The following is a 25,150-nucleotide window of genomic DNA, read 5'->3' on the forward strand; positions in this document are numbered from 1 at the left end:
GTTGTTTTTTAAAATATATTTTGTTTTAAAATAATATTTTTATTTTTAAAAAATTATTTTTAATATTAATATATTAAAAAACACTAATTTTTTTTTAAAAAAATTTAAAATAAAATAAAATTAATTTTTTTCAAAATCATTTTAAAATAAAAAGAAACAAGTGAGAAACGCAAACAAGTAGAGAAACGTTGTGGTAATGATAGCTGGAATCCAAATTCCAAACTCGGCTTGCGTAATTTCCTACCGAGGCTGTAGTTGTCCGCAGTCCCTACTCCCTCTCCCTCGTGCTTTCATCTGGGCCTAGGCCGCGTCTTCTTTGGACTTTCACAGGATCGTTCCTTGCAGGTTACGCCATGATCGAGTTCATTTATGGTGACAGGTGCAACTAATACTAAGGCGGTGGCGGACTGGTAGTAGAATCACAAGTAATAATTAAGCACCACCCGGTGCGCTGGCCAACTGGCAAACCTCCATTTCCACAACTTTAACATCAGCAAGAACCATACGCCATGAAAACTATGGTAAACCCGTCGGTGCATGCATGGAATATGTAGGTGTAATGTCAATTTTTACTTCTCTTGGAGCCCATCCATTATTTTAGTGTTCCTTCCTCTCGTTTGGTCACCTAAAGCTTTCTCTCACTCCAAAAGTTTATCTTCGAAAGCGAAGCACACGAGTCGATCCGACGAATGATTGTTCTTGAGTCATTTTCTGGACGTACGGACTTGCTTCCTCACTTTTTTTCTGGTACACCTTGCTCCCTCGTCGAGGGTTAAAAAAAGAAGAAGAACAGCCATATCTGGACCTAGATTCAGGAACCATTTTGATTTAACAATCGAGCCGGGTCTTGTGGGTGATGGAGTAAAAGCTTCGATCACGACATTGACTGGTATCTGTCGCTCACATCACATCCGCCGGTCGATCCATTTAATCAAGCAATACAGACCTGTCTGGAATTCCAAACGTCGCTATATGTCGCTCCGTTTGTCTACGTGTTTATAACTGCGTTTTATGTATAACAGTAAACATCTAGTGTTTGGTTAGAAAATTAACCGTGATTTTTGTATATGGACCCTACCATTAATTGCGTCGAAAACGTTATTTCGTTGAAGCAGAAATTTTCTGCTTTTCTCGTCGCGTTCCTGGCATGCGCACATCCTGCTAATTAATTAGCATGAACAGTGCAGCATGCTGCACTGTTCATGCTAATTAATTAGAATGAATAGTGCAGCATGCTGCTGCACTGTTCCTAATTAATTAGCAGGAAGAGTGCAGATTGCTGCACTGTTTGCATGCTGTGTTATTCCCGCTGAACCGGTTCGGTTTAAAATTTAAAATGTATTTAAATAGGTTTGACTAGTAAAATAAAAAATAAAAATTATTTTTTATTTTTTAATTATATTTTATTTAAAAAACTAGTGTTTAATATTATTCAATAAAACTACATAAATTAAACAAAGATCGATTGATGACGTAACATTTGCAGAATTTAATCGTAATTTCAATTTTGTTCCTAATTATATTTTATCTGATGTTGTTGCGTGCTTAAGAAACCAAAAAAACTATAATTTTTGTCGGATGTGTTTCATATGTGATGGAATTGTAGATATTATAATGGAACAATAAAAAATATTTTATATGAAGTATTATTTATTTTATGATATAATAACAATAGTTAAATCTATAACATTTAAATTAAAAACCATCAATGTTAATATATAATTTTTTAAATTATTTTATAACCTTAATTTCAAAAGCATTCTTAACCAAACACATTAAACTACTTTTTATTCAACCTCAATTCTAACCACAGTTTTAACCAAACACCTATTTTTTTAAACTAACCTCAACTAAAAGTGCTTTTTATAAAACAACTTTTTTCAAACCATAACCACAACAGCTACCGCAATACCAAACACACACTAAATATATCACTCCTTTGGTTACAAGACCAATTCATTAGAATTTATTCACTCTTTTATTATTATTTTTTAAATAAAATAAAAAGAGAAGGAAGGGATTGTAATTAGATGAATAATTGATGAAAAGTGCAAGGGTATGTTTAGTGGCGTGAAACTTTCGAACGCACCAAGTGTTGTAAGAATATATTGTATTATCTTAGATAGTTAGGAGTATTGGTATTTAGTTTATTATGATAAGAGTAAACAAAATATAAAATATTATTTAAAGTAACTCAGAGTGTTTATAATTTTAAATTTATAAAATAAAATTTAAGATAAACATGCATTCAACATAAATATAATACAAATAATATCAGCATGCATACTAAATATATACTCAAACATGCAATATATATAAGATCAAAGTCCTAACACGCATAATAATAATAAAAATAAAAATAACAATTTTTAAATTAAAATAAAAAATAATATTTAGTTGTTGAAGCATTTCAAATGAATTAAACTTTTATTGTTATTAATGATGAATAATTTGTTTATAAGACCTTATTCGTCACCTATTTGCAACATGTTTCTAAAGATTCTAACAACATAATCTTAGTTTAGATGCACCTCTAAATAGAATTTTTTAATTAGGAAAAAAAAACTCAAATATCTCTCAACAAAGCATAAACTCAAGCTCTAGATTTAAGAAAAAAACCAAGTCATAAAATATAATGAAAACTAAAAATAAGGTGAGAAAGTATGTCAAAAAAATCTAAAAAATTAAACGTAAAATCTCTTCTCTCATCTTTTTTTATAGTGAATCGTAGAAGTTAAAATGTTAAAGAATTAATTTCTATCATTATCACTTTTTAATTAAGTACCATAAATCAATAATTAAATTTTAAAAAATCGATGGTGTTTTAAAATTAGTTTCTCATCCTCCCATAATCTGTTTAAATTATATTAATTAAATAATTTTCAAACACAATTAAAAGCAAGATACGAGTTTCAAGATGGTATCAATTTAATGAGAAAACAAGTAACTCTTGAGGCATACTTTACAAAGATTTTCTAACTGAGTCTTGTATATATTTTTGTTGTATAGAAAAATATTAATTTATATATTAAATAGGATCCATGAAAAATAAAATGTTATTTTGTTTTTAAATAACTCCTAACGATTTGCCCGTTAAAATTAGATTTTTAGTTCAGATTCAATCGAGACGAGGGCGTGACCTAGATTCTAGATTTTACATGGTAGAGAGATTTCCTCGACATGTCCGATCATTGGAAACAAAAGGGTGATGTTTACAAAGTCATTAATTTTTTTTTTAAAAAAAATGTCAAAGCTGAAAGCCTTCCATACGATATGCATCTCAAGGGTTTTAAGCTTGATTTGGTTCCTTGTTCATGCCGTCCAAAAAGATGAAAACAAGAGTGAAATTCTCTAATTATTTTGAAATATTAATATTAAAAATTAAAAAAATAATTTTAAAAAATAATATCAATGAATACAAAAATATCTAATTCGCAGTGTTGACCTTCTAGAGAGATGACGCGCTCTTTGTTTTTGTGGTCACAAGCACCTCCTGCCCAGCACGAAAATCAATTTAGAGTTTCCTTCTTCACTAGCTATAAGTATATGACATGACAGTCAATGAAAGTCATGTGCCTCCTGGCCACCACCGCGTGACAGAGTGCTTGGAAGGTTGAATTTTTTTGCTCTTTTTATTTATTTATTTATTTATTAATATGGATGTCCAGACTAATTTATGTGTACCTTAACTAATTTTACAAATCCTGAAGTTAACAACCATGTAAGCTTCCAGTGGCCCTGAGATTTGTGGGACTTGATTGATGATATCTAGAAAGCAAATCTAAGACCTAGTCAATTGAGCTATATATTCAAAATATTTGATATCGTAACATGAGTTATTTAACTGGTTGTATTTAATAAATTTATTTATTAAAATAAATTTATAATAGAGATAACTTGCATGTAAAATTTATTTAATAAAAATATACCATACAAAAGCTGTACATATTCAAATAATTATAAAAACAAATATTTAATATAAACAAAATACATTAAAAAAGAAAAGACAATTTGGTATTGAATTATATTTTTTTAAAAATTATAGGAACCGAATATTTAATTGTTTTATAAAATAAGGGTAGAAGATAAAATTTTTAAATAAATTACACACCTGCCATCAATTTTACCTATTTTTGCACTTTAGTTTATTTTTTCTTTCAATTTAACTCTCAACCCCACATAAAACATGTAGATGTTCTCTAATTTATATTTAAAATGACTTAATTGTGTAAATAAAAATTAAAAATCAAATTTAATTTTTTTTGAAATTTTAGTGCTCTAATCCCTAATGAAATATGAGAGAATTAACAATAATTCAACTAACAGTAAAGAAACCTCAAGTTTTTGCTTTATACTTAGAAATATCTTTATTTACAATATACGACGTAGTTTGGATGGATTTTATTATTATTAAAAAGTTCAAAATTCAATGTTAATTTGTCAACATAAACTAAAAAAAATTGAAAAAATTAAGGAATAACTTACGAAAAATATTTTATTGGAACAATTGATTTTTTTATTTATAAATATAGTAGAATAGAATAGTTGAATCCTCATACTCGATCAAAAGGAGTGAAAAATTAGTATAACAAGATGCAAGAAATTAAGCAGGATCATTTCCAAGCTGGACCAGCAATTTGTAGGCGCATAAGCGGAAGAGAATGATTTAAATTTGAAATTACATTAATTATGATTTTTGTCTGTAAAAAATAAAAGAGATGAAGCGAGGGACAAAATCCCGAGAGGGGAAAGCTGAAGAGATAAGACTTCCAAGTAGACTAGTCAGACACGACGGGGTGGTCTACATCAATCAACACAACATTTAAATGACGTGGCAAATATTCATTGAACATCACCAAGTACCACAAGGAACCGGATCAGAGATCAGAGATCAGAGATCAGAACCAGACCACACCAGACCAGACCAGACCGAGCAGAAACAAAACCCCCTATGCTCCTCCTCATGTTTATCAGACCGAGAAAATCAGCAGCAAGAAAGTAGACAGAAACCCTCAAATCCCAACAAAACCTTAGTTTCATCTAAACCCTCAAAGAATCTCTCTCTCGTTTGTTCTTTTCTGATTCCTGAATGCTTTTTCTCTGCGCTCACGTTTTGTTCTCTTTATATTTGTTTCACTTGTGATGCCTGCTTGTTAATCTACAAGGTGCGTTGTTAACTCAGCGTCCTCTTCCTCTCTATCTCTTCTTTCTCATTGAAGTGCTGGTTTTGATTTGGTATTTAATTGATCACGGCTATCATTTTATCATTGCTTAAGCATGCCTTTGAGTGGATTGTTGATACTGTTTATAAGTGACGGGTTTGTTTGTAGTCTCTTTTATGTTGTTTGTTACTATAATCGGGAAAACTTAAGATGATCCTTTTTTTTTTCTCTACAAATCTCACTGAACTGTGATTTTTCTCATATTAGTGATTCTTGTAGGGATAAGTTGAATGATTCGAAAACCATTTCCTCAAAACTTCATCATGGATTGCTAATTTTCTGTGATTACCAAGAGAACTTATGTTGAATTACTGTCTTTATATGCATGCAGTAATTTTATCTTTTTTGTTTCTGCTATGTTCAGAGTTCCTGTCTATGGCTATGTCGGTTGGACCGGTTGAGAATGAAGCATCGTTAAGTAGTGATCTCTTCTATGATATATTGAGGCGTCTTGATGGCCCCACATTGGCCAGTGCAGCTTGTGCTTGTGCTGCGTTCTGTTCCATTTCAAAAGAAGAGAAATTGTGGGATAATGTTTGTTCTTCTATGTGGCCTTCCACGAACAGGGAAGATGTTAGAAGTTTAATATCGTCAATTGGTGGATTCAGAAAGTTTTATGCAGACTGTTTTCCGCTTATTGTTAACAAGGAAGTAACTGAGTATCAATGGAACGATTACTTAGAGTACCCTGAAGAATGGACTGAGGCTGAATACTATGGTGATGTAGATGAATTTGAGAGTGTTGCACCGTCGGATTTTGTGTCCATTGTTGATATCAGGTACAAGGATAAAACAATCTGTTCGAAAGTACTGTGGGGCATCCCTAATGCCAATGAGTTCAATGGTTGGTTTTACAACTGTCCATTTCGTATTGATCTTCTTACCTATGCAGCTAGGGATGATGATAATGAAGGGAAAGTTTTCCTTTCGGTTTCTGATGGTCTGCCCCCAATTTTATCTATGGAGAAAGAAAGGAAGGATGGAAAACTATGGATGGAGCTTCGTGATGGGCTTCGACTTAGTTGGATTGTTGTTAACAAAAAAATCAAGCAAGCTGCCAATCTTGCTAGCTGGAGCCCTCTCGGTGGGCAAAGGCATTGGCCTACAGACAAGGATTTTGTGATACGCTTTGGATCTGTACTTTCTGCGAAAGACATTCTTCCATGTCAAGTAGTAGAATGCATCCTTATCATGAAGTTTAGAGTGATCCACACTGAAGGAGAGGGCGTTCAGACAACTCTCAATTTAACAGAGCTGAGCATGCAGTTGGAAGACATGGAAGGCGCTCATGTCAATGGAAGAAATAGTTTGCTTATTCTCAAGGAAGCATTGAGCTGCCGCAGGAGCAAAAACCACAGTGAAGTTCTCGAGTCTTGTCATTTGTACTCAAAAGCGCAGAGCGAGTTAAGAGAGGAGAAGATGAAAATCGAAAGCAGGTTAGATAGGCTATGTATCGTAACTGGCATTGCTGCTTTCCTCACATTCTGGTACTGCATTTTGTGAGAACTGAAATGCATCTGTTACTGTAATCACTGTTAGCCAGAGCTCTAACAAACTTTCCAGATGTGTACCTTTCCTTGTGTAAAAATCAATTTTGCTCCTGGTAATAAAACTACTGATTTCATTATCCTGGTTGGTTAGAGAACAATATCTTCTCTATATAAATTTGTATCACGAAGGCAGTACCGGAAGCAGCATACCTCGCCATGGCGTTTCTCGTTCTTGGTCACGGAGAATGAACCGATCATTAAGGTAAGAGCACAGATTTATTACAGTATTCTCCAGCTTGATTAAATATATTTTCTTGGCACGTAGCTCAGCCTATCACCTCTTTTGTTTTGTTGGCACTGTCTGCACCACCCTGGTCTTCATAACTATCCTGTGAGCAATCGTCTTACTTTATTGTCTCAACTTTTTGGCCTATTTAGTTCATGCTTCTCGAGTAAATCTGAATCGATAACATTTGCTGAGCGTTGCAAAATGTGATATTAGCATGGTATCAGTTGACCTGCACTCAAGTTCTCTAAATGAACATTGCTGAGTAAATCCTTTCCAAGCTCCAGCAACAATCACTAGACTTCTTGCTTTCTATGGAGGTTGCTTTAAACAAAGCAAACCTGTTTACGAAAGAAAATGCCCCTCTAGCTAGGCTCTTTGTTTTGGTATTTCCAGCAGGCAATGGATGATCCTTGGACAGCTTATTGAGAAAGGATTCGATGCGTTTCATATAACTTCCTTTCATAACTCAGGGGGTGGTTTGAAAATCCAAAACAAACAAGTTCTGTTTCTATTTCAAATATTTGGAAACAAAAACATAAAGCAAAAGCAGCAGATGATACCAAACAAAGCCAGGTTACAACGTTTCTGTTTTCCTGTTTTCTATGACATCTCTGATTTCTCACAAGAAATCATTTCATTTCTTACCAAGGTCCTGGATAGGTACTTCTAGTCCCAGATCGAGAAAATGCTCAGCGATCCAAAAGGTATACCAGATGCTGGCCCATGGCTATGGATCTGGCCTCGTCTCATGTGGGAATGGCTAAAAGGATCCAATAGCGTTGCTGTTTCTTTTTGATCGGTGTATATTTGCACGTTTTATAGTTTGCGCTTTAGAGAGTGTTTGAAGTGGGATAACTTTGTTTTCAATTATTTTTGAAGAATATATTTTACTTGAAAAAAATATGAAAAAAAAAATATTTTTTTAATTTTAACATGTTATTATAAAAAAAAACTATTTTAATACAATTTTAAGTAAAAATAACTTTTAAAAACACTTCCAAATACGTACTTAATAAATGGAGATGGAATTTATTGATATCAACCCATTTGCCGACATGCCTGAATAATTATTTTTTTGTGCTAGGTCTGAATTCTTTTTCATTTTTTTTAACAACTATCAAGAAGTAGTGAACTGGTGAGGATCAGAGCACATTCCACGGATGTTCCTTTACCGGTCAATGGATCCTCTGTTCTTTGAAGGATTATCGCGGATTAAAGAATCACAGTACGTGATAATTTAGCTAGAGCACACTAATTTATGGCAGATTTGAATATGTAAATGCTCTTAATTTGTGCCCAAAAAAAGAAAAAAAAAAGAAGAGCGCCAAGAACAAGGATAAATTGAACAACCCCAAGGTATCATAGTATAGTTTCATGAAATGAGGGTCTCCAATTTATTTTTGGATTGATTATATATTTTTGAGAAAATATTTGTGGTATTTTGTTTTTATTTTTATATTCTGATATCATGTTAAATAATAAAGGAAAATATAAAAATTTTAAAAAATAATACTAGAATTTGATTAATACTGTGATCACAGTAATCCAAAGAATGCGAAGCATACCGGGGTTCTCTGTCTCTCTCTTTTCTTGAGATCAGATTTGATGCAAGGTTGATGTTGGAAAAGCTGAGGAAGCGGAGGCTTGTATTTGTTGGAGACTCCATTGGAAGGAACCAACGGGAGTCCCTCCTCTGTATGCTTGCCACTGCTGTTCCTGACAATTCTTCTATATATGAGGTGAATGGGAGTCCAATCACAAAGCACAAAGGGTTCCTGGCGTTCATGTTCAAGGACTTAAATTGCACCGTTGAATATTCAGGGCTCCATTTCTAATGGTACAAGGTCGGCCCCCTGCCGGAGCTCCGAATGAGGTGAGGATGACTGTAAGAGTGGATACATTGGACTGGACTACCCCAAGTGGAAAGATGCGGATGTGCTAATTATTAACTCTGGCCATTGGTGGAACTATGGGAAGACCATAAGAGGGTAAGTTTAACCCATCCAGTTACGGGTTCCTAAGGAAGCCTTTAATCATTTGCTTTATGTTTTAAAACTACATAAATTTACTTCAAAACAATCTAGAGAAGATTTATTTTGTCTCTTTATCTTCAAAATATGTTTCTATCTTTTTCTAACACTAAGTGCTAGTCTTTGTGTCTTTATATGTAGCTATTTTCAACTTTTGGCATCGCTGAATCTGGAGAATACCACACTGGGGCACAATAACTATCTATAGCTTTTTAGCACAACTGGTCTGCATATATGCATAACTAAGAACATTTGAGGGTAAAGCCGGCCTATTCGATCGCTTTACCTCCATGAGCTGGCTCTTGTGTGTGTGTGTACGCGCACGTGCTCAAGCATACGCTTTCTGGTTTTTTACTTTGCCCTATAGAATTAGGATAAGACCATATGGTTACTGTAGCTGGTCTGCTTAAAATGCATGTTTAAGGTGGAAAATGCATCTGCCAGATTATAGAAATTTAGGCCTCAAGGTGGCTAGTTTAGATCCGTGAAGATACACACATCTTGTTTGTTCATGTAGTCTCAATCTGAACGGCAGAGAGTAAGACATATTATCTGAACACTTAACATGACCTGGTTCTTTTGTGTGTAAGTGTGCGAGAGCGTAAACTATCGGGTTTTTTTTTCTTTTACTTTTGGCACTATAGAACTAGGATAAGACCATATGAGTGCAAAGATAGTCTTTATAAAACCTTTTCTGTAGCTGGTGTATATGTGCAATATGTTTTTTCTCAGCTCAGCAACTTGGGGATATAATGGGGGAAAAAATCCTTGTGAATACACAGAATAACTTGTAGATGAAAGCATGTTTCGTGTGGCAAACACATCTGCAACATTATGGAAATTTAGGCCCTAAGGTGACAAGTTTAGAAGGAGAAAGGTATATACAGTTTGTTTGTTCACTAAAGAGTTTCAATCCGAGGGGTAGTGCTGAAAACATACATGCATTGTATTTGCTGACTAGAAGAAAATGTGTTTCTGTTAGCCATGAATATGGTAAAGAAATTATTCATGGTGAGATTATAGATCTTTTGAATGCCATGATTTACTGCAGAGTCTGCTGAAACTTGCATCTTTCTATTGAGCTTGAATGCACCAACATATGGAGGAAGTTCTTTGGTGTTTGTTCAGTTGCATATGAGATGGCGTGTGCCATTGTAGATGTAAACAGAATATTATGAAAGTTGAGCGCACGAGAAGGGATAAAGTAAAGGCAGAATATGAATTTGAGGAATATTCCCAACTTCCTAAGCATGATGACCAATCAGGTTTCCCTGGAATGAATCCTCTTTACCACTTTTAAACCAAAGTCCAAAGGTGTGGGTTAAGATGGGTTTGCAGCCTTCAACTGGAGTATGGCATTCAAACCAATGATTTAACTTGATTTATGGACAAAATGGAGAAAATATGAAAGGGTTTTTATCTATTTCTTTTTCATTACCGCATATAAAATCACCCACAGCTAGTACGTTTGCCTTGCAATAAAACCACAATCTTCTTGTTGCTGCTGGCATTTCATTTCATTATACCATCAGAGTAACAATCTTCTTGTTGCATGCTTTTGTCAGTTCTAGTTGTTATTTTACACTGTTAAGATGTTGCATTCTCGCTCATGCACACTTCATGTAGGAAGAGGCAAGGTCAGAAATCAGAATATGATTTGTTCGAGGAATTAATTGTCTCAGAGTTGCTAGTGAAGCTATTGTCTGTTCATGCTATAATGTTGAAATGATATTTGATATTTGCTTTTATGTTATTTGCCAGGGGTTGTTACTTCCAAGACCGGGGGGGAAGTAAAGATGGAGATTAGTGTTGAAACCGCATATCGAAGATCAATTGAAAGTTTGATCGATTGGATTCACAATGAAGTAAATACGGGCAAGACTCAAGTCTTCTTTCGAACCTTTTCTCCGGTACATTTCAGGTTTGTATTTTGTTTTCTTTTTTCTTGATATAATTTTCTGCGTTGGTACTCTTTTTATCATGAACATTTCAAATGTATTTACAAGTAACTCTTTCTCGAATATTTCAACTGCCAGACTCTTCCTGAATGCTGATACATCTATATGTACTCTTTGATTTTAGTCTCAAGTTTTTGTACAGAATAACATTATCAGTGCAGTTTTCTGATCACGAGGGAAAACCTGAATTCTTTCCTCGCTAGACTGTGGACTAGCTCTTTTCAACTCATGAGTTACTTGAGATGATTCCTTTGGTCTCAAATACTGCATCCTTCACATACTTGCAAACAAAATTGCGCGCGCGCATGTGAATGTGTTATCTTATAAATTTGCTTATGAAACAGAGGTGGTGACCGGAAGTCTCGCGGTAGCTGTCATTTGGAAAAGCTTCCTGACTTAAGCTCAGTGCTGGATTCACCGGACATCCATTTCAAAATATTCTTTGATGTGTTATCGAAACATTCAAATGAATAACAAGCCATGAACTTGCATTTGTTGAATGTGACAAGCATGTCAGCACGGAGAAAGGATGGCCACCCATCCGTGTACTATCTAGGATCAAGTATAGGTCCACCCTTCCTACACCGTCAAGACTGCAGCCATTGGTACCTGCCTGGTGTACCTGATTCCTGGAATGAGCTTCTTTATACGCTTCTTCTCAAGTGGGAGTCTGTTCATGCACAAAATCTAACAGAATCTTCTCAAGCTACTCCGTGACTGCACAGGAAGTTATCTGTTTTGACCAACGTGATCAAAGAACGGCAGTTCATAGATCAAAGGTTGCTGTTTCCTCAAACCAATCAACAAAATCATCACTTGCTGAGTTGGTTGTGATGCGTTCGCTTCCAGGTCATCCACTTGATCAATCACAGTTTCCATCGACAATCTTTGGGAAAATTTAAGTTATACTGTTTTTTGATGAATTTTGTTCCCAGAATGATTGGGGACACTTCACAGGCATCGTGAAGAGATACACAAAGGCATGCTTTTCCTTTTGTTATACAAAGTGCATTCATTGGGACAGAAAAACCATAGAAAGATTCTGATAACGCCACTTGTACACTGTTTATGCAAAGCAAAAACTGGAAATTTAACAGTACGATTTCTCCTCCTCTGTTTAATTTACATACCACTGGGAGCAGGACTTTTCAGCTTTAGTCATTGTTAAAGAATGTAAAGAATCCAGGGAATGGAAATTCTCAAAGTACATACTATGCTAGTTTTGGGGGCCTTTATTTCCCTACAGTGCTCTTGAATTTGTGTTGGTTTCCTGACACAAGCATGGAAAAACTCGTAACTTAAGCTAGAAATTTATGAATTAAGGATTTGGTTGGCCAAAAATACGGACTTCCATGCCTTGATGCAAATCGAAAGCATGGGGCATTACCACTTCCCTATCAGGTGCTCCCTGTGAATTTATTATGCGCAATTTGCAGCGTGGTGAGCAAAATGGATCTTGCAAAGGAGATTGAGGGTTTTAGAGATTAAGCATTCAAGAGGACAATGCCTGTCTTATCCCCTCCTTTGAAGTTATCCACTAGCTTACTTCCCTTTAATCTTGATGAAAGGAAAGGCCACTCCATGCTCCCCTGCTTTTGACAGCAGTGGGTGCCATTGACAATTTTTGGTCAATCATAATTGCATAACTTTCAAAGATAAAATCGGGGAGACATTCACGCACAAACAGGCATGCTTGATAGTCCATAAGAATCCAAAATTGGATGGGCATGTTCAAGAATGAACAAGAAAACTAATAAGCCAAAATAACTAAATAAGAACGAATACATGATAACGAGTGACAGGAAAGAACAAGCAAAAACCTTATCAGCCAAACTAAGTACGAGAACATTGAAACGGATAAGTTTGGACACACTGTCCATGGTGTGCATAGATAACATGGTAGCCAAAGAAAAATCCTATCTTGTCGAGAGCCCAATTGTTTAATCAGAAAATGGGTATTGCTCATACCTAATCGTACAATCATGGAGCACCGAACGAGCCCCTATTCGGCTTTGACAACTCGCAAACATGGCTGTTTTAGCCGTACCAAGACATGATGAGCAGTCGGAGCTGGTGAGGTTCTGATTACAAGCAGCATGACCATAGGCAACAGCATTAGGATAAGGAGAGATGTTGAAGTAGTCATAATTCTTGCTCGTTGGGGTTACAGCCTCAATTTCTGCAAGGACATAAGCTAGACTAGTACCAAAAGGATCACCCTTTGAGTACACCCCTGAGTTGCAGAGAACAGTTGTCACGTTGGTATCAGGAACACTTGTAGCAATGACGCACCATCCAAAGAATCCGATGAAAACCAGGGCCAGTTTTGGAGGAAAACCCATGTTTCTTGTTCTCTTCATTTTGATCAGAAATGAAGCTTCTCCTTGACTTCTTATTTCAAGCTTTCATTGGTTTCTACATCATTTTTCACAATTAAAGGAGTGATTTTTGTTCTTTTCATGTGTCTTATATCTGATAAGAATAAATACAAAAAAGCTCCTAAACCTATGACGTGTTTCACAGTTCGGTCCCCAACCCATGAAATCTCTCCATCTCTTCCATTTTTTTTTCTCATATAAGAGCTTCTCTCTCAATTATCAAAATAAAAATAAAAAACGTTCTTCACCCAAAACCCTCATGCACTATCACTGTTTTATGTTGTTGAATGGTGGTGAAGAATCGGTTTTATGGATTTTGATAGGTCGGTGACGTGAATGTAGGAAACTTGGTTGATTTGTGGAGGTGGGTTTATACGATTGATTATGGTTTTTGAGGAATTGGTTATGTGGGGAAGAAGATGGATTAGAAGTCTTTGAATAACGAGGATTGACAGGCCCGGTCAAAAACAGTGTTCAATTTGCTCCATTAATAGTTCTTTGGGTCTTTTAATTGGAATTTGATTAATATCTTTTTTTTTTCTTCGAATTTTGGAGAGTTAATTCATATGATTTTAGTGGCTTAAATGTGGAACTGGGCTTCTTCTTCTTCTTTTTTTCTTTGAGCTGACATTTTTTTCGACCATCATGAATGCAAATGTGGGTTCTTGATTTTTGGTTTGGATCATTTGATTCCGAGTGCTGAAACTTGTGTTTGATATTTAATTTTATTTAAATAGGTTTTAGATTTTATTTTATGCAGTAAAGCATCTAATTGAATGTATACTAGTTAAATATGATGTGTTTCTTGAATGATAATATAAACACTGATATCTAACATAACATTTAAATTAACATCATTAATGAGATATAACATTAATAAATAAATGAGAGGTACGACTTTCTTTGAAATCTAATTGAAAATTGAAAATAATAAAAATAATAATTATATATAAAGTAAAAAAAGATACATACACACGTATATTTTTTTTATTTTTCTAATTTAACTAATCGCTGTGTGTGTGTGTGTATTCTAATTTTTACCTTGGTTATGGAGAAAATCTTTCTCTGGCAATTCATTAATAAAATCAAGCCTAAATATGATATTAGATTTAAGAGTTTATATCATCACTTAAATAACATAAAAGAATTTTATGGTGTTCGAGCTATAATTAATTATATTTTTTAAATTACTCAATAAGATTCATTTTATAGAAATAGATAAATATAAGTCGAGAAGAGAAATAATAAGAGATATATTCTTATCATTTTTTATAAATTATAAATTTTATTTTTTTACTTTTTTTTTGTGTTTGGTTTTTTTTTTCAAAGTGAAAGAATAACATGTGATACATGATAAGTTAGAGCTGATTTGTATCTATCCCTATTTTATAGCTATATTATTGAGGATTTTAGATTATTCTCATGTTTGTAATATCAAAATCTTATCATTAATTTTGAATGATTATAATCTAATAAAAACCTAACACTTTCTTAGAGAGCTTCATTGTTCCACAAATCATTTCTTTTATAAATTCAAACTTTTTTTTTCTTTTAATCGCATTCTTCAATTGCCTAATTATATGGAATTAGTATTGCTGTTATTGTAGAAGTTCTAAATAAAAAAAGGGGATTAAATTGCAAAACATGAAGAACAATAAGTTTGATCCAAAGTTTTTACCAATGTTTAATTTGGTCCGCAAGTTCATTTTATTCATTTTATATCCATAAATGAAAGAAAGACTTGCTAAAAAATAGTGGTAGAGATAGATAATGATCGGTTGTTGCGAATCCGATCATAAAAGTGATCAAGTTTGGTGCCCAGATATTTCATTCGACAAGAGGAGTTGAATGATGATGGTTAATGATATTCAAATTGGTTAAAAAAATAGATCAGGGATTGAGAAGATTTTGTATCTCGAGTTGATTTTTCATTTTTTAACCAATATTTTTGGCAACTCGAAGGAAACAAGTGAATCTATTAAGTTGGGTATATTGTTTTCCATGTGTTTTCAACTAAAAAAAATGGTGGAAAATGGGTTATTAAGTCCAAAAGCAAAATGGCATTTTCTTCCGAGTTTGTCTACATGGAACTAGGCAAACGAACAATATATCGTTTGCCTTAACAGACAATATGATATCTACTTTTTTTTATAAAAGAATTGTATAACATGTTATCTATTATCTTAATAAAGAAAATAAAAAAACAAGGCTAGACATGCGGGTCTGACCTATAAACCTACGCATGAGAGTGAGTCTCTCTTTTTATGTCCCCCCATCCCCCTCTTTTCTTTTTTCTTTTTCTTTTTGGAATTCAAAACAATAAAATTACCATACTTATTCATTTATTCTTTATTTTTTACGTGATTATTAAACAATATTATAAATTTTTATTTTTATTTTAGCATTTTTTATTATATATCTGAAATGAAAATAATAATATAATTATACATTGTTCTGGGAAATTCGACTCAAATATTTTAATTTTTTGTTTTTAAAATTTTTAAATGGATTTTGAATATGATTTTAATACTTTTATGATTTTTTTTGTTTTCAATCATGCATGAAATATGAACATCATATTTTTTTTAATTTGCTTTAACAGTCATATTATTTCTATCAAAACAATGATTATAATTTAAAACCTTGTGTTCACTGAGATAAATACAAAAACTGTCAATAAAAAATTGATTTTAGACTTGAGAAATATATGAAATTAGATATTTTCTTTTAAAAAAACTATGTTCTATAATTAGATACAAAATTCAAAAATATATATAAGATTAGATATCTTAATATTTATCTTTATTTTAGTTTCCTTATTCAATTTTTAGTTTATATTAATAAACTTTTTATTATTTATTAGCACATATAATTCTCTATTTATTTTATTGAATGTACATATTAGACTTATTTGTAATGAAAATTTATATTTATGAAAAAAAATAAAATTGACTGTATTTTTAAATTTAATAACAATGCTAAATTTTTTTTTCTAAGACTTGAATATTATATTTTTATGTAAAATATTTTTTGGTACTCACAATTTTTTTTGGGTCTTTTTTTTTAATAATTAGTAATTAAACAATTGTTTTCGAATTTAATAATTTAAATTTAAAAAATACGAAAGGATATCAAATCATATCATATATTAAAGGAGAAACAAGTGAAGCGAGAATTGTCCTGGGAGAAGAGAGGTTGAGATGATTGCCGACAATATGCAGTAGTTCTGTTGGGGACCGAAGCCTTTGTCTCTCAGCCATTTCTGCTCAGGACAACACTAATGACGAAGGCTACCCCACTTTTTATTTAGCCTTTTAATACTGACCAACCCCAAAAGCTAATGATGGTGCCACGCAGATCTGACCCTCAAATAAAGTAGCTTCTTATTTTTTGTTTATTTTTTAAATATTTTTATATTATTTTAATATGTTGATATTAAAAATTAATTTTTTAAAATAAAAAATTATTATTTTAATATATTTTAAAATAAAAAAAAAAAACAATTTTTATTACTGTTCTACACACCCACTTCAAATTCAACTTCAAGTGGTTTTCGGCCAAGATTTACGGCCTCTGGTTTCAAGGTGGATCGTGGTGGGCCACGCGATTCACAATTGAAAAGGCACGACGCCTCTACCCATGTTATATTGGAGTGTTCATGTTATTTATTCAAAGTATTTTTTTAAATATATTAAAATAATAATTTTTAAATATTAATATATTAAAATTTTAATATATAAAAAAATTATTTTTTTAATAAAAAATTGTTTGGGCCGTATTTTCAAAGAGCGCATGCATCTTTGTTCACTTTAGAGGGCAGTTTTTGGACCATGCTTTTTACACATGTGACAACCTTAAACGACAATCTTTGCGGTCCACATTTGCCCCTTTGTAGTTTGGTGGTTTACGCTGAGACTTTGTTCCTTCGATGGCTGAGTAAGATTTCATCCAAATTGCCGGTTTAGGTTTGAGTAATTATAATTTCTTGATTAGCTTTGCGGGCACGATTGCACAGCATGAGTACACTATATATATATATATATATATATATATATATATATATAAATTTACATTATTTTCTTTTATAAGATAAAAAGTAATATAACATTACCATAGCAATTAATATTTCCATAATATTTATCAGTAAATTTACAGGTTAAAACAAGATATATGCGCTCTGCTGACATTGCCAAGCAGTGATCAGTGCGTGCCTTTCTCTGAATAGTTTATCAGCCAAGCCAAAAAATTGGCGAATAGTTGTGCGTAATTTAGAACTTTAGCCTTGAAGGAAACCAGCAAGTTCTCCAAGCTCTTCCACCTCCTTGGATAAATCTTCCAGCTTCTCTACCACCCCCATTAGTGTGAACACAAAGCTTGCTACTGCAAATCCCTCAGCATTATCAAGTTTCCCTAATTTGAAAGGACACATGACCTGACTAAGCTCTTGTCTCACTAATTTTAACTTAGGTACCATGAAAGCCCCTGGCTGGCACCTTCTCATTTTCATGATGCTCTCTCCAAGCTCTCTCAGAGTCCAAGTAAGTGATGACCCAGCTGCTTCACAAGGTTCTTTTATTGACTCTCTCAAAGCTTGCAATGGCTATTATAACACAGTTTGAATGGTTTAAGTAAAAAAACTTCGGAAACTTGAATAGAAATGTTGAAAGGGAAAGTTTAGTACATATTAGTTACCTCTTCGGGAGAATTAAGAGAACCCTTAAGTGAAAGAATGATCGCAGCCAATTCTCTAAGAACCTCTCCAATCTTTTGGTATTTGTCCCAAGGATGGGATAGCCCAAATCTGCCATGCCACGGCTCCCATTTCGCAAAATATACCTAAGAAGAGAGTACAACTTTTAATAATCAGAGACTCCATGTTTTGGGATAGAAGAAATACCAAATTAAATGGGAACATTTGTTTGACAGTGAGATACTTGTGCTATTGTCAAGTTATTGGGAGACAAAGAGAAGAAATATTATACCAAGGATTCATCCTTTGCCTTGGAGTTTAGCACTGATATGCAGTCCCTGAAACTAGCAGTCGGCTGAACTGACTGGTTTTCCTTTTCATTGACTAATCTGAAATACTCCTCTATGCATCCTGCAAAACGATTTAAATTCTCACTCCTTTCTAGTTCTTACTGTCAAAAAGGATAAAATATAGAATATACATTCTGAAAATTTATATTTTTCACTAACCGTTAATTTTATCAGTGTAGTTCTTAATTGATTTTTTATTTTGAATATATATTGCCTACCTTCTATGGAGCTTGCAAGGCCTTCAAATTTGGATACCATAGAATCATGAAGCTCATCGCTAGCCCACATGGGAAACACAAACAAGCTTATGCAAATGCAGATGGCGAAGCCCAAAACAATCATCACGAGACGTTCGCGGGCTATTTCAATGACATTCTCTTCACGTAAACCGGATACTGAAACCAGATTGAATGTGAGGATGAATATCATCACTCCATAGTCATATCTCTTCTTAATGTTTGGATTCAGTCTAGCGTATGTTGCTGCCCCACCTGATCCACAATCAGTATTGTCAATTATATATGAGTATCGAAATCAGTGAACGAGATTGATCAAACATTCTATGGACATATGCATGTATATGCAAAATATATCGTTGTATTTTCTGTTCTTAAGATAATAATTAAAAGCAAGATTAATTTGAGTGAACCGGAGGCCTATTTTTTTAAACGTACATTTAAAAGCGAGGGCAGAAATTAATAAAGAACAAAGCTGACACAGGGGGCTTAGGCATAGTATGTATGATAATTAAAGTATTAAACCGATAAAGTTAGTGTTTGAAATTAAGTTTTAGATGTCGTGATAGCATATCACTTTACTGTTCGCTGTCGCATGGAATGGAATGCACACACAAGGAATATTCATTAACTAATTAAGAGATCAGAATAAAATATTTTCATTCTAGAAGCAATTAATGAACAACGTATTTGACTATGGAGCACAAAGAAACTGGGATTTGTTTTTACAAGAAACTGGGATGTTGCTGAAGAATGGCGAGGAACGTTTATAATTGTATTGGCCTCGAAAACTTCATGGTTAAAGAAGAAAAGCAATGTTGATTGTTGTAGCAATATTCATCATTTTTTTGTTGTTTTGGAATTTTTTATTGATCTTGAATCCTGGGAAGGATGAAAACCTTACCAAAAATAAAGACAGAAACACCAACGACAAAAGGGTTGCCGATACCACCAACTTGCTGACCTAAAACGGCTGCTAAATATCCCAATCCGCCTCCTAAAACAGTCCCAATTCCACGACTCAAGCCCTTGCTAAGGGTAGCTCCTGAAATGCATGTGATATCAAATCAAGAAAAAGTTTGGAAAACATAGCATCGCATGCAAATGCAATATTTACTACGACAGTTTAAACAAATTAATACTATATAGTATATATATCAACCTGCATGGAACTCAAAGATGACCACAACAGTCATTATAGCCCACATCGCATTATCGTCTCCAACTTCTTTATAGAGAGTGTCAACGAAGTAGACAAGAGAAACCAAAACCAGAGTAATTCCAACTTTGATGGCGTGAATAGCTTTTCTTATGGTATCCCTATTTTTCTGGACATAAGAAATAACAGGACTTAGAGAAACTCGGAATTTCTTTTCCTGTTTGAGATCATGAGTAAATCCCTGATCTCCATCTGGGATAGGGATAACAACTGAGCCCATGATATTACTTAGTTGGTGGTACTCTCTGCTATTTTTTTTTCCTCGAAAAAAATATGACTTGGTTTGTTGAATGGTTGAGGTGGAGAGGGTGCATGTATTTATAACAACAAGGATCGATCGCTCGAGATATAAAAAAAGTGAAAAAAACAGTAATTGTGCCGAAGCTTCAAAGTGGACATACACGGTTTCACATTTCAAATCACACACACTTACATGGCCATGGGGTAATGCACTGAAACATGCAAGCCTGCAATATTTATCTTAACGTTGGGTTCGTTTTAGTGAACTTAGCGTGATCTAGTGGAACACCTTGAACAACACGAGTGTACCTTCTGCTACAGTAATGTGGGGGATCGTCTTCTCGCATCACCTTGATATGTATACGTATAAACATTTGTCTTAAGTTGAAAACACAATTTACTTGATGTTAATTATAGGTAGCCTGTCCATCCATTTTGGCATAGGGCGAACCATGACATGGCTGTGTCAATAATTCATCTAAACTCAAGTGAAGAAGAATAGCTGGGATTTAAACTTGAGAAAAAAAAAACATAAAATTATACCTCGTATATCAATTTAAATTCTTGAAAATCGTATAAAATTAGTATAGAGATACTGCTGGATGATTAATAAAAAATCACCGGTTGCAACTTGCATCGCCAATAGAGAAACCAAAGGCCGACAGTACTGGTTCATTAAATCTAGTCAAGCATTTTCGATTACTATGTCACGCAAATGGTTGCAAGAACGGGTGGAACTAGCATTGTCGTATTTGATAAGTGATCATGATTCCTTGAAGACCATCTCAAGTGTCCCAAAATTTTCTTGAATGTACTTTACTCCTGTGTGTACGTCTAGATAGTGCGCGATAGAGCAATTCACTTATTGACAATTTCTTTTTAATCCAAGTGGCCGAGATTTTATTTTCACAGTCTTGGTGAAATACATATCGTTAATGTCCTCGAGAAACGTAGGATGGTTTGAATATTGAAGCCCTAGAGCTAGAGAGAAACGAAGTCGGTTTGACGACGAGTCAACGCAGGAGACACTGAGTAAAGCAGATAAATAAATAAATTTATACTTTAGTGATCATTAAGTAGAAAGTGACACCACATACATACCATAGTGGGATTTTTCCTATTATATTTTACACACCACTTGCTATTGTCTCTTACGTGATCGTGTTGAGTAGCTCTTCAAAATTGGGTTTGAATGGCCTGTTTGAATGGCCTGTCTTGTTTTCTCTCGTTTGAACAAAAATCTAATGCTTTATTTGATTGCACAAATCACTGAAGTTAGTGTCACCATCGCTAAGAAATTAGGTATTGATGTAGAGCCAGCCCTTCTGATGTATCAACTTGAAGATATATAGCGTTTCTTTTTTAAATTAAAATATTAATTTCATTTGACAATCTTAAAAAAATTAAATATATGAGCTCTATCATTATTTAATTTGATTTTTATGAATAAGAGATTCACTTTATTTGTTTCCGTTAATAAAAGTAACGAAGAATGTTTTCATATATATCTTGTAAACTTCCAATTCCTCCTATCAAAAGTCTAGATATCTTATCAATTAGATCTCCGTAAAAATCCATTTTATGATTACATTAAAAAGCAAATTTAGTCAAAAAATATAATTCAATAAAAAATATAAATTTGGAATTCACAAAAATATTTTTAATGAAATCATAAAATATATAGTAAAAATACAAATTCAAATTTCATTTAAAATTGAATTAATAAAAAGATTATATCAAATCCTAGCTAGGTGGAAATACTCAAATGATTTTTCACAAGACTCACTGTAGTTATTTCTTTATTTTTTTATATTTATATTTAGTTGTGTAAAATGCTACCGTTTAGTTTAATTCGATGTGATCTAGAAATTTTGCGTGAACATAAAATCTCTAATTAATGAGTCAAATAATAACGTAGCAGAATATGCTTTAAGCATAAAACAATAAACTAATAATAACGTAGCAGAATGCTTTAAGCGTAAAACAATAAACTGTGTATAATTAATTAAAATTAAAGGTATATAAGCCATCACTATATAAGCCATATATTTTTTTTTATAATGTTTGGATTGAGGTTTTGAATTTGAAAAATTCTAATAATAAAGGATTTTTGAAATCAAGTTCTCAATAATCCATAATTGGTTTTAAAAATATTAACTTTTATAATAAAATCCTTATATTGAAGAACAATTTTCAACAAAATCTCAATCCAAAATATGAGCAAATAACATATTTAATTTATCCTTAAATATATCTATCAATCATATTAACAAAAATTAAAAGTGGTGGAGCTTCTATTGTGCACCACCTCGTAAAATATTGATCATTACAATATTTTTTTTATCCGTGTCTTTCTTTTTAGTTTTTTAATCTATGTTGTTTTTTCCCACTAATCTCATCCTTTAACATTTGGCAGAATAAAGTCTCTTTATAATTTTTTTAGATTGATTTGTTTTTTAATTTTTATTATTTAACAATGAGTTGATTGAGAATTAAGTTTCATAATTTGTTTTGATTTGCTTTTTATAGGGTTATCATAATCTAATGACTCAGGTAACAGGTTTGGCTAGTTAACCTGGTTGACTCAGGTTATTTTTTTAGTTTACATTCTATGAGGTTATCTCGATCTTATAACCCAGGTAATGGTTTTGGTGAGTTAACCCGGGTTGACTCAGGTCTTTTTTATATTCTTTATTTAATTGACTTTATTTCAATTTTGTAACTTCAGGTTGATTGAATATTAAACTTCATAATTTGTTTTCATTTACTTTCTAAGAGGTTATCATGATCTTATAACTCGAGTTGTGAGTTTGACAGGTTAACTAGGATAGACTCAGATTATTTTGTTGGGTCATTTTTTATATTAACTTCATCCTTTAATTGAGGTTTTGAGTTTGAATGTTTTTGACAGTCAAGCCATCACTAAAAGAGGTGGTGCTTATTCTGTGTAACACCTCACAAAATTGAGCTTGAGCTTCATGATTTATTGTCGTCTTCTTTCTCTGTTGTTATCTTAGTATGATAACTCGTATCGTGGGTTTGATGGGTTAATGTGGTTGATTAGAGTTTTTTATCGTGGGTTTGATGGGTTAATCTGGTTGAGTGAAGTTTTTTTTTTTAAATGATATTTTTTTTCAATTTTATCCTTTAATATTTGGTTGATTAGGAATTAAACTTCATCATTCATTTTGGTTTGCTTTCTATGAGGTTATCCTCGTTTTTTTTCTTTTTTTAATGTACTCGATTTCCATGGTTGCCTCTTTAAAATTTCAAAGAAACTCTTCAATATGTTATTCCTTCGGATTTGATACCTATTCTTTTGAAATGTTTTGACAATCAAGCTATCACTAAAAGAGGTGGTGCTTATTCTGTGTACCACCTCACAAAATTGAGCTTGAGCTTCATGATTTATTGTAGTCTTCTTTCTTTGTTGTTATCTTAGTATCATAACTCGTATCGTGGGTTTGATGGGTTAATGTGGTTAACTGGAGTTTTTTATCGTGGGTTTGATGGATTAATCTGGTTGACTAGAGTTTTTTTTTAAATGATATTTTTTTTCAATTTTATCCTTTAATATTTGGTTGATTAGGAATTAAACTTCATCATTCATTTTGGTTTGCTTTCTATGAGGTTATCCTCGTTTTTTTTCTTTTTTTAATGTACTCGATTTCCATGGTTGCCTCTTTAAAATTTCAAAGAAACTCTTCAATATGTTATTCCTTCGGATTTGATACATATTCTTTTGATTACTATTTATTTTATTTGAAATAATTTATAAAAATAGAATTATTTTTCAATTTTATCCCCTTCAATTTAGTCTCCATTGTTTTTATTGTTATTTGTTTTGTTTGATGTATTTTTTAAAAATGATTTTTTTTTTTACAATTTCATCATCTTTAGTTTTTTTTCCTATCAAATTTCTTCTCCATTCTTTTGATTGCTATTTTTTTTTAGTTTTGGTAATTTTTCTAAATTGACTTTTCTTTATCGGTTTCATCATTGAATATTAAATTGGTTTGAAATTGAGCTTTTTGATTGAGTTTGGGTCTAGAATTTCATGAGTTGAGAGTTTTAAATATTAACTCAGGTTTAGCTGGTTCGCTTGGGTTGCCATTTTTTAATTTTTTTTTAAACTCATGTGTTTTTTTTTTAATTTCAGATTTCAACATTTATTCAATTAGAGATTGAACTATGTTATTTTTGTTTATTTTTTTTCTATATAATTTTTTACTAATTTTAAAAATGACCTTGGTTATCGTGGTTCTTTTTATTCGTCATTCTTTGTTGAATTTACTTTGGGATTTTTTTTAAAATTGATATTTTTTTCCGATTTCATCCTATAACATTATATTAATTTTAAATTATTTTTTTTATTTTTTATTTTTCAATTTAATATTAGATTGCTTTATAGTTGAGTTTATTCAATATGCTTTTATAAAATAATGTTATTAATAAAAAAATTATCATACAAAATAGATTTATTAAACACGACCGAATACATGACCTGTGTTGTAAAATTAAATATCTTAATTTTAGTTATTTCTTGATCAAATTTTGGTTATAAACATTTCAATTTATAATTAAATTTTTTTTATATAAAAAATGTTAGAATAGTCTATATATATATTACCGTTTGTTTTTGCGTTTTAAAAGCGTTTTTAAAAAAAATTGAATTTTTTCTATTTTTTTTTTACTTTAAATTAATTTTTTTGATGTTTTTAGATCATTTTGATATGTTTATATTAAAAAATAATTTTTTAAAAATAAAAAAATATTATCACAATATATTTTTGAATAAAAAACATTTTAAAAGATAATCTAACCACAATCACAAACATACCAATAAGATTCCTTCCACGGCGCATCATTAATGGCACTACTGGTAATTTTTGTCTAACGAGTGTTTTCCGCCGCTGGCTTCCGATTTGACAACTTGAACTTCCGATTTCCATCCATAGAAATCTAGTGTTTTACACACCTCCTCCCTTGCGTGCTAATGGAAGGATAGGATGGTATTCGCTGGTGCCCTCAGATTACCAATGGCACCT

General features: G+C 32.5%; 3 protein-coding genes and 1 pseudogene across 3 annotated transcripts; 2 read left to right on the forward strand and 2 right to left on the reverse strand.

The window, feature by feature from the left end:
- The first annotated feature begins 4,863 nt into the window (after positions 1–4,863).
- LOC7464828 (F-box protein At2g27310) lies at positions 4,864–6,849 on the forward strand. Its single transcript, XM_002306732.4, has 2 exons — positions 4,864–5,165; positions 5,587–6,849. Exon 2 carries the CDS (start codon positions 5,598–5,600, stop codon positions 6,723–6,725), a length of 1,128 nt encoding a protein of 375 aa, XP_002306768.1. The 5' UTR covers positions 4,864–5,165; positions 5,587–5,597; the 3' UTR covers positions 6,726–6,849.
- A 1,696-nt stretch (positions 6,850–8,545) lies between these two features.
- On the forward strand, positions 8,546–12,038 carry LOC18099643 (protein trichome birefringence-like 10; annotated as a pseudogene).
- Positions 12,039–12,929: 891 nt separating this feature from the next.
- Positions 12,930–13,331, reverse strand: LOC7464830 (antifungal protein ginkbilobin-like protein). Its single transcript, XM_002307539.3, has one exon. The coding sequence runs from the start codon at positions 13,329–13,331 to the stop codon at positions 12,930–12,932; it is 402 nt and encodes a 133-aa protein (XP_002307575.3).
- Positions 13,332–17,480: 4,149 nt separating this feature from the next.
- LOC7464669 (aluminum-activated malate transporter 14) lies at positions 17,481–20,313 on the reverse strand. Its single transcript, XM_002307540.4, has 6 exons — positions 19,806–20,313; positions 19,548–19,688; positions 18,626–18,898; positions 18,350–18,468; positions 18,060–18,203; positions 17,481–17,967 (listed from the first exon to the last, which is right to left on the reverse strand). The coding sequence occupies exons 1-6, from the start codon at positions 20,080–20,082 to the stop codon at positions 17,644–17,646; spliced, it is 1,278 nt and encodes a 425-aa protein (XP_002307576.2). The 5' UTR covers positions 20,083–20,313; the 3' UTR covers positions 17,481–17,643.
- Between the last annotated feature and the right edge of the window lie 4,837 nt (positions 20,314–25,150).

This window comes from Populus trichocarpa, chromosome 5, assembly GCF_000002775.5.
Source record: "Populus trichocarpa isolate Nisqually-1 chromosome 5, P.trichocarpa_v4.1, whole genome shotgun sequence".
Classification (NCBI taxonomy): domain Eukaryota; kingdom Viridiplantae; phylum Streptophyta; class Magnoliopsida; order Malpighiales; family Salicaceae; genus Populus; species Populus trichocarpa.

Excerpts from the sequence above, each read along its gene's own strand:
- LOC7464830 (XM_002307539.3), bottom strand. The coding sequence starts at position 13,331 with ATGGGTTTTCCTCCAAAACTGGCCCTGGTTTTCATCGGATTCTTTGGA.
- LOC7464669 (XM_002307540.4), bottom strand. The coding sequence starts at position 20,082 with ATGGGCTCAGTTGTTATCCCTATCCCAGATGGAGATCAGGGATTTACT. Across the intron at positions 19,689-19,805 it reads CATCTTTGAGTTCCATGCAG|GAGCTACCCTTAGCAAGGGC; the intron begins GTTGATATATAT and ends CATGCATTTCAG. Across the intron at positions 18,469-18,625 it reads CCTTGCAAGCTCCATAGAAG|GATGCATAGAGGAGTATTTC; the intron begins GTAGGCAATATA and ends ATCGTTTTGCAG.
- LOC7464828 (XM_002306732.4), top strand. The coding sequence starts at position 5,598 with ATGGCTATGTCGGTTGGACCGGTTGAGAATGAAGCATCGTTAAGTAGT.